The sequence below is a fragment of the Pomacea canaliculata genome, linkage group LG5 (assembly GCF_003073045.1).
Source record: "Pomacea canaliculata isolate SZHN2017 linkage group LG5, ASM307304v1, whole genome shotgun sequence".
Taxonomy (NCBI): domain Eukaryota; kingdom Metazoa; phylum Mollusca; class Gastropoda; order Architaenioglossa; family Ampullariidae; genus Pomacea; species Pomacea canaliculata.
The window spans coordinates 15863074-15872996 of record NC_037594.1 but is presented as its reverse complement, the minus strand read 5'-3'; the positions used below and the strand labels follow the sequence as shown (position 1 = coordinate 15872996).

Below are 9923 nucleotides of genomic sequence, written 5' to 3'. Positions count from 1 at the left end.
GGCGCTAACCGTTGCGCCACCAGATGGTAAAACAGGAAGGAAGAAAAGTAGAAAGAAAAGGCGGGGCTTTTACAGAAAGACAGAGGCAGCGGATAAATAGAGGTAGAATATAAGAGAAAGAAAGAGAGAGAGAGAGAGAGAGCTAAGAAGTGATATACAGTGAGAGACAGCTGTAGATATGAGTCTGAATGATACACGAATTTATTGTTGCTAAAACCAGTGTAGAAGAGCTTGAGTACTACAAAATATACTTACATGCATACATACATAATATACACATTTACATAAAATACAATGCATTCACACACACAAACACACACTTTAAAAAATAGAGAGAGGCAGACTGTGTGATGGAGTAAAGAATACTAATATTATGATATACAACAAGACTCATTCTCGTGAAGTTCATTATTATTTTAAATAACACTGAAGTATTTTCACAGTAATAATTCATCATATAATTTATCATCCTTCAGCCAATGGTAACATTGCATTTGTTCTGAGACATCTGGGTGACAGGAGAGTTACATGGTCATTGAGCAAAGCGCCAATAAAACAACGCCATCTAAATGTTGTGATTCTATAAATTTGCCAATCATCATCGTCGTCATCGTCATCATCATCATCAAACAAAATTCATGATAGAGAATTGTTTTCAATGCTCATCACAGATATGGTTAATAAAATGGTTAACAACTTCATGATAAGTAGGATTCTGATATCTTTAAGTGTAGTCATAAAAAGTACATAAAAACATTGTGTATTCAATGGTCCACACTGTGATGACAATGATGTCTAGCGATGTCTGTTATCAATGGAGAGCAGAGAAGCCAGGGTCAACATACTTGTTACTACAGGCTGCCATGGCTCGCATTAGCCAAAGATCAAACGGAATGATTGCGGCCAGTCAGCAATGTAATGACAGACAATGAACATTACAGAGGGATACAAACAACACCACAAATATTACATAAAAAACAAAATTTGATTTGTCTTTACAGTCTTTTTATATATGAGAAAAATATTTATGTATTAAAATCAGTTATAATGTAAGAAGCAAAATTAAAGAATTATGTGTCCAGAACCTTACAATAAACGTTATATTGAGACAAAGTGTGTAGGTGAAAGTCTGTGGTGAAAAGGTGACAACTAAGAATCACATTCCCCATTGTTCGTGTTAACCTGGCTCCCGTCTATCGCTGTTGCTTTTTAGTCTAATGGAGATGACATCTTTTCGCTTAAGTACACATTCTTGCCAAAGAAACCTTCGAATCTGATCAATCCTGCCCTTCACTTCTTTTACTGTGATTTTGCTTTTTTTCCCAGTGACGAACACTAAAGTGCAGCGGGGGTCATCGTCTGGTCGAACTGCTGCAGAGCTTAAACATGAAGAGGTCTTCAGCTCGTCTTTCTTACCCTCTCGTTGTTTACAGAAGAGGTGAAGGATTTATAGGAGACCTGGACCAATCTTTACTTTCCACTAAAGTCTGCAGCTGTCTTCCCCTGCCAGTCTCTCATTCCACCCACAGAGCTATTGGTAATGGAGATATACAATGTTGTCTGGCCTAGAGAATAGAAACACTAGTGGTGCTGGAAACGGTCATAGAATCGCAAGACTTCTGTGTGATTTAGCGATATGGCCGTTTTCCATTAACTCAGCTAGAAAATTAGAAATAAGAGATGATTTAATATGGAAACATTTTAGGCTTGTCTAAGATTGGGAACCACAATTCTGGCTGGAAAACATAGAGGAGTAGACTGGCCGTTCCATGAAGGAATTTCTCACAGCCATAGAGATGAGCTTGTCAGCTGCTGTGTCTATCCAGCTTCCCCATCCTACCACCCGCAGCTCGCATCAGTGTCAAGGGATGCAATGATGAAACGAACGAACGACGATCTACTACACTGATGGCTGCATCTAAAGTATCGCCACACGATCTCTTCAAAACAAGAAAAGAAAAGCTTTCTTGTTGTCAGCATGGCTGAGCCAGTAAACAGACCGGCATCTTGACCTTCGTCCTCTCGCTGGGGAAGTGGCATCAGATGTTTACTTCCTTTGTTGTCGACAGTGTGGTGTCCTCAGAGGAGGAAGAGAAGTCAGTCATGAGGATTATACACCACTGAGCTCCAGGGATTGTCAGCTTTCGGAGGTACTTGTCATCACAGCTTTTCACTAACGCCTACAGTTAAATAGCTGCATACATGTTGCTCTCAAAGAGCATATTATAATAGGACTGAATTGTTTGAAAGAGGATTATTATTGAATATTTAACGAGTGGGGGAGATGGGAAAAACCTGCAACAGCTGATGTTAGTTTTCACTGCAACTAACTGTATCTATTGGCCTATTGGGATAATAACTTGTGTATGAGCGAAATCGGATTCAAAAGGAATTAAAAATAAATAATTTAATAAATCGATTCGATAATGATAATAAGATTCTTTGATAATTTCAAAAGTACGATAAAATCACAGAATGGTATCATAGCAAAAGCCAACTACTAAACCACTTTTATCCGTTACAAAACAGATCTCATTCCTACTTGAACGCACACACACACACATATAAAATACTTTGTGATCGTATTCCAAACTAAAAAATAGACCAAAGAACATAAAAATATCATATAAAAGTTTACTATCAGCCATTGACAGATTTTTGTGGCGCAATAAATCACGCTAGAATTTTTGTTTTGATTTTTATCCACAGAACAACAACAAAATCGATGGGAAAAAAACTATGGTTGTGAGCAAAGGAAATGTGGATTAAACTGTCTGGAAGAAAAATACTGACATCATTAAAACGCCATGATTATCCAGATGTAAAAGACATTTAAAACACTAGGAAAATGTGTTTGACCACTCATCCGTGACTCAATCAAAGGCCACCGATCATCTGTTTTCATCAAACACACACACACACACACACGCACACACTCTCTTTTTCCTTTGTTCCCTTCATACCATTCCATGTCTCGTCCCGCCCGATATTTCTTCCTCACTGCTGTGGAATCGATGTCACAAAAACATGTCTCAGCAGGCCTGTAGCTGAGCGCTGTCTATGCCAGGGGGCTTGGTTTCCGAAAACCTGCAATCTTTGGAAGATTTGCGAGGCAGATCGTCCGCGCTGCCACCGGATTCAGAAGAATTATTGTCTGCTTCTGCTGCTGCTGCACCCTCCTCCTCCTCATCTGAACAATCACCGAGTTTCGGTAACCGACTGAGGCGCGACGAGTGGGAGTCCTCCTCCGCAGGGTCACTGCTTGCTAATCCACCCGACGTGTGTTCACAGAAGCCCGAACTCGGGACCAGTGAGTCCGACAGAGGTTTACGGAAGGGTATGGCTGTGATGCTTTTGGAGCGAGACCTGTCACTGCCACACGACACCAAAGACGGGGACACACCTTCGCTGGAGTCCTCGGCGAGCTTCCCCAAACGATGATGCGCGAAAGAAATGGCTTCCTTCATCGGCGGCTTCAGGATGGTCATCTTGGTTCTCGGGTCCTTGCGATAGGATGTCGGAGGAGGTGTAGGCGGGCGTGTTCTTCTCCTACGGAACAAGTCCTCCGGACAGGTGTTCGCTCGGCGGCGGGGGATCGCATCCTGACCAAAGAGACCCCCTTGGTCCTTCTGAGAATCGATCTGCACCAGCTCATCGTTGTCAGCGCAGTCCTCGATCATGATCTCGGGCATCTGGAATGGTGTTATGATCTTCCCGCCCATCGTCGGGTCGGAGTTGGCGCGAGGTCGCAAGCCCTCGTCGACCTTCAGAAGATTCTTCGTTGACATATTATCTTCCATAGGGACGCTCTCCCAGCGAAGATTTGACATAAACAGTTTGATGAGAGTCCCACAAACCTAAAATGAAATATCGCTTTTGTTCACAAAAGTTTACGTTTCTATTCCTGTTACTAAAATAATTTCCCAGAAGCGTTCAATGCGTAAATAATTGTTGAGGTTTAGCAGATACTCACAACGTGCTGTCCGTCATTCACAAAAATCACACTAACACTCTTGTTACTCACAGTGAGGAAGGTAACACGTCAGACGTGCACTCAGAAATCTTTCTGGACGGATGGCTATAACCGCTGCACAGCAGGATCGCTGCCAGCGAGGATATCAACGCAAAGGTGAGGTGGAGGGTTCGGCAGGTGGGCAAAATGTCGGCAGAAGAGGAGAAATGAGTTCAGCCAGAAGTCTGTTTGCGAGCTCTTCCCTCTAGTGGCATTGGCACCGTGTTCACCAAACTGACCTGTGGACCTGTCTTCTGTAACCGCTTCCGTGCCCAGGTCCGGCTATTGATGCCAAGATCGCGTCGAGACGATTTTTCAAACTTTCAGTTTGTCGAAGTCGGCTCCAGCATCGGTTGTTTTTTTTTTTTCCACTGTGAAGTAGGGAAGAAAAAGTATGTTGAAGACGAGGGCGGAAATCAGCCGAAATGACAGCTCTGGTTTGTAAAAAACAACGATGTTGAAAAAGTTAACGGAGTTGCCAGCAGGTGAAACTTTCCCGAGCTGCGCGCGGAGTCGGTTGTCGATCCTCGTCTCTCTGTGTGAGCGCGTGCGGCGTGTGATAACGTCTGGCAGCAGACTGATGCTGGGAGCCAGAGAAGCAAAGACTGCCTGTTGTTTCTGATTCTGCTGGGTCCGTGTGGAATCTTCGTCGATATGCAGCGTTACAAGCAGGGAGGGCGAGGCTGTGGTGGTTTATAAAGCTCTCGTCTTGACTGCTAGCAGCGATGGGGCTGCTGCTGGTGTCGCACGTGGCTGTGGCTGTAGTGGTTGTCACGCACACAGGCTCGCACGCACGCACGCACGCTCTCACAGTCGGCAGGCGAGGGGAGTGGAGAGTGGGAGACAGAGAGAAAGGAGAGAGCACAGCAACAGCCACCCTGTTGCATACATTATGTGATCCTTATCTCTTCGCTCGCACGCACGCGCGCCCACGCACGAACACACAGAGAGAGGAATATAAAGGATTCTACTGTTTATTACGCAAACACACGCTCACATGCATCAAAACATGACAGAGAGCCAAGCAAGACGAATGATCTGCTCAGTTTTACTGCAGCTGCCACCCAGCTGTCACAGCTGTCGTGAAGCTGTCGTAGTCACGCAAACACACACAAAAGTGCGCGCAGTCTGCACGGGTCAGAATTACACGAACATAAACCCACACGGACATAAACCCACACGACATAAACCCACACGGACATAAACTTTAAGGCTGTGTGAAAATAGGAATTTAGGAAGATTTAGGATTTAGGAAGCTGGACATGCATGTGATCTTCATCTACAGATGGAGAACTGTTATTTTTTGCTACCTGACAGCTTTGTTTTGAAGACAAAGTCGCTAAGTGGGTTTGTTTACTTTCAATACTTAACACATGTCAAGCCGTCTTAAGACAGACTATCAGAGATTATGCTGTTACAAAAATAACTTTTGCTGTACGGAATGTCATTTGATCATGACCCCTTAAGAAAGTTTCTCACGATGTTGAAATCTAATCTCTCCATTCTTACCGCCTTGCGCTTTCATAGAAAGTTTTTGCTTCTCGCGATTTCACGACTGAAGGCTTTATCCATGGCAGCAAGGAGGATTAATTATTTGCTGTTTAGTTTTGTCATGCATTAATCTGCGCTCAGAGGATTTAACTTAGGCAGAGGATTTCAATACTGACCAAGATAATGAAATCTCTTGTAAAGTAGAAGCTCAGAGAGTTCACCAGTGAAAGAATAATAATAAAAAGTCTCTGTAACGGATGTGTGGGAGTGCTGTCCTCCACCATTTCAATGTTCGTGAAGGTCCAAGACATCGTAAACACTCCCATGGTGCTGCTTTCATTTGTGATAAATGAGTGACAATCATTTACATCTGATATACTTCTCTAACCTTTGGCTTTGCCATGAATCAAAATGTAAAACTGACATTTACACCAGATATTAGTTTTCAAAATATATTTTGTGCCCAAGATTGATCAGTTTATGGGGCGCCGTGTCTTTTTGCAAACACTGTGATAGCCTCGAAAACATTTGTAGACATTTCTGATGTCTCTTGAAAAGATTGTGTTCATCGAATATGAAGAGATGTACGATGAAAACTATAATAATACCGGGTTCTTTCGCTGAAACAGAATATTTAAAAGCTTTTTAATAAAGAGTAATTTTGTTTTACTCAAAATCAATCCAATTAAAGCCAACGAAGTCGTGAGTACTGTTGTTTTATAATCTGCATAGGGAGAATAACATAATAATTTCTTGCCGCTCGACCTCACACAGGATATCAGTAGCGAACTCTTCCAACTACAGCCTATTAACGAATGTATCCAAGTCTGGCTGTCTCGCCAGCACAGCATGCAATCACGAGTCGATGGTTTTAGCGATTCCAGATAGAAATTGAGAGGCAGCCTAAACAATGGACAAAACAATGCCAAAACACAAACAGTTGTGATACCGGAGGAGCCAGCTTCATGCATATTAACCACGGAAGGGACAAAACACCTGGAACAGTTCAAACAATCCTCGAGGGCCGCTGCGGGATCATGGAAAGTTCGTAAACAATTAATATAAATGGGAATTTGGTTTATCTGAGACTTGTCAAGCGTTCTACATTGATTCTTGGCCTTCACCCCGCCCAGGCATCAATCACTTCTGTGAGTATCTATCGTCTTATCGGTGTTTGTGACGACACCCGAAGGTCTCCATTGGAGCCCAGTCACCGGAATCCATTCTTCTGTCGCTCGAGAATGCCAAACATCGCTTTGTCTATCGTCGTTGCGGAGGTCGCTGCGCAGTTTATGGAAACCAACCAACATCAGTTCCGGAGAGAGTAGCCTCCCCCACCTCGATGACGCAGATGACATAAAGTTCACGGAATTGACCTTGTGTTAGTTGTTTGTAAACAAAATAATACCAAACCGACATTTGTCTTAAAACTTTCTTTATACGTCTTGGAACATTTTGTTTTCGAAGAACTGTTGTTGTTTACGCAAGCAGCTCGAAGCATAACCAGGAGGAGTTCATCATTTGACTTATAAAAAAACCCACAGTGACAGGGTAGAAAACTGTTGACGCACGGTCGGGTGGGGAAGGGGCGTTGGGATAACTAAGATCCATCGTCAGACCCCGGTCTTTCATCTGCACGTGCACACGTGCTGCAACATCCCACATCAGGCATGTTCCATCGACCTGTTGTGCACGTGTGGTGAGATTAAACATGGGATAATTACTTTAATTTTTTTACAGTCGTTAACCTGTAATCTGTATGGGCACGCCGGTCTGCGGGTCCATTTACACCAGAAAAAAGTGATTTTACATATACTTTTTCTTTTCAGTTTTTTTATTGGAGCATTAATATAGTAAGCAAATATAAGTCTTCTACAATGATAAGAATTATTTGAAGTAAAAAAAAATTTTAAGAAAAATAATTAGTTTTGTGAAAAATTTTGTCTAGCCATTTTGTCTAATGTAGCTGGTGGACAAATCTAATTTTAAACGCTTTCTTTCCAAATTGAAAAGCAATTTTTCAGTTTCGAAAGAATTACTCTGCGCAGATTGCAGCACACGTTGATTAGAAGCCTCTGGCTGTCAATTTTCTTTTATAATGGTAGCAAAGCAAAAATTATGGTAGCCAGAAATCATTTGCACAATAAAAGCAACAAGACAGATGATCGAATCTGCCTAAAACTAAGAGATGCAAGATTAAAAAAAAGGAAAAAATGGTTTTCAAACAGACAAGTGCTAAGAGGAGGTAATCAGAAGGCGCAGAAGTCAGCATTCACACTGTAGCAGCAATGTTTTTCTCGTATTCTCCCCTGCTACTACTTTGTCTGGCCTAAAGGCTTCAAGACCAACCCGTTTACATTTTGTTTTAGCTGGCTGTAGAATATATATATATATCAAACATCAACATTCTCAATAAGCACGCGCACACACACGGAAGGTAAAACTGCGACATCAGTTCACACTTCATAGTTTGGAGTTGTTTGAACATCCACATCCAGTGAGTTGACATACTTTTTGGTCTATTCGTGAACCAGTAAACTGCCAAGAGTTAAGGAGAGCAAGGGTTTAAACACATCATAGACAATACTATATCATTGATTGTAGTCTTGATCATTTAAAGCGTTTTTAAGCAAGCACTACAATAATATTTAGGGTGTAAACTTCATAAAGATTCTTGTAAGCTTGAGCTAACCGAATTAGTCCTTGCCCAGCTCTTTTAGGAGGATCTTTACAAATTAGGACCTGGTTGTGTGTAGCAGTGCTGACATTATATTGAGTTATTGTGCACAGTGTTGTATAGCTGTGAATATTTGTATTTGACATGATCTGGTGGTTGTGTCAAGCAGTGTAATGTGTAGTTAGATACACACACACATATATATGCTGTAATATTGCAAGCACCAAAAACTGTATTTAAAGCCAAAATTAGATACACACACACATGGTAATATTGCAAACACACAATTTTGATGTCATCTCTGTTATTTGTTTAATGATTGTCAAAGATGTAGTCGGAGTGCAAGGATGTAAGGGCGTGAATGATCGAAGTTTCGGAATGCGGGTCTCTATGATGTTTTTAAAAAAAATAAAATAAAATAAAAAAGAAAGAAAGAAAGAAAGAAAGAAAGAAAAAAGAAAGAAAGAAAGAAAGAAAGAAAGAAAGAAAAGGGGAGAGGGGAGAGCATTTAGCGAAGAGGAGAGATTGGGGGAGAGAGCAAAGGGCGAGTGGACGTGACATTGGACGTTTAATTGTGGGTTGAAGATATTGTGTTATTTGAGGTGAAGAATTGCTGTCAGTGTACATTACTGGTTTATAAGGAACTCATTGCATTTTGTGGATGCGAGAGATCAGAGCGTGTGTGTGTATGCAATGGCGCGTGCGAGAGAGAAGGAGTGGAGAAAGCGAGCGAGAGAGAGAAGAAGTAAAGAAAGCGAGCGAGAGAGAAGGAGTGGAGAAAGCGAGAGAGAGAAGGAGTGAAGAAAGTGAGCGAGAGAGAGAAGAAGTGGAGAAAGCGAGCGAGAGAGAGAGAGAAGGAGTGGAGAAAGCGAGAGAGAGAGAAGGAGTGGAGAAAGCGAGAGAGAGAGAGAAGGAGTGGAGAAAGCGAGAGAGAGAAGGAGTGGAGAAAGCGAGAGAGAGAGAAGACCGGCGTTGAAGACCGTAATTAAAGTGTTAGATTGTACACAGACAACAAGGGGACCACATACACTGAGCGGTTCACCTGCTGTAGTCCACATGTCAACAAATCACGTGCAGTCCGCAGGCTGCCATGCTCACTATGGATGACCACAGCTCGTGCTGCTCACCTGTCTCTGTGTGCAAGCTACCAAAAGACGTGTCAGCAGGTCACAAGTGTGTCTCACCTGGCAGAGCTGCACGACTGTAAACATCAAACTACCTTTTGTATCAAAGGTACGATCTTTATTCATTACAATATATGTTGTTACCGGACAAAGAATAACCACTGCCTTACTGGCTGTAGTCCTCGGAGCTGAGTGATGAGCACTACCCGCAATCACTTGGAATAGTTTGAATTTTCTCGCCTCAAGTTTCTTCACAGCAAATTCTCAAACTTCATTAATGTTTAAGTTTTCATTGGTTTTTGAGTGATCGAGGCTTATGAACCACTCACCTTCCAAGGACACATTTCTTCTTTGCTATTTTGTTCAGTTACTGTCAATCTATTCATGTGAGTAAAACGCCAGGCAGAGAAATTGTATGCTTTGCGCGTGCGTTTGTGTCAGTGTGTGTGTTTGTGTGTCTATATCCAGTTTATAGTTCACATCTACGAGAGGTCTTGTGGCCTTTGCAATTAAGATTTAGGATTTGGAATGCTCCTTTCATTCAATGACATTTAAATTTCCATGAATGAAACTTGTAACCTCCACTCCTAGCGTGCACTTCCCACAACACAAGTACACC

The 9923-nt window shown here is 42.2% G+C and overlaps 1 protein-coding gene across 1 annotated transcript; it reads right to left on the bottom strand.

Moving 5' to 3' along the window:
* Window positions 1-399: 399 nt before the first annotated feature.
* LOC112565061 lies at window positions 400-4783 on the bottom strand. Its single transcript, XM_025240307.1, has 2 exons — window positions 4025-4783; window positions 400-3857 (listed from the first exon to the last, which is right to left on the bottom strand). Exon 2 carries the CDS (start codon window positions 3828-3830, stop codon window positions 3033-3035), a length of 798 nt encoding a protein of 265 aa, XP_025096092.1. The 5' UTR covers window positions 3831-3857; window positions 4025-4783; the 3' UTR covers window positions 400-3032.
* Window positions 4784-9923: the final 5140 nt, after the last annotated feature.

Coding starts and splice junctions, on each gene's coding strand:
- LOC112565061 (XM_025240307.1), bottom strand. CDS start 3,830: ATGTCAAATCTTCGCTGGGAGAGCGTCCCTATGGAAGATAATATGTCA.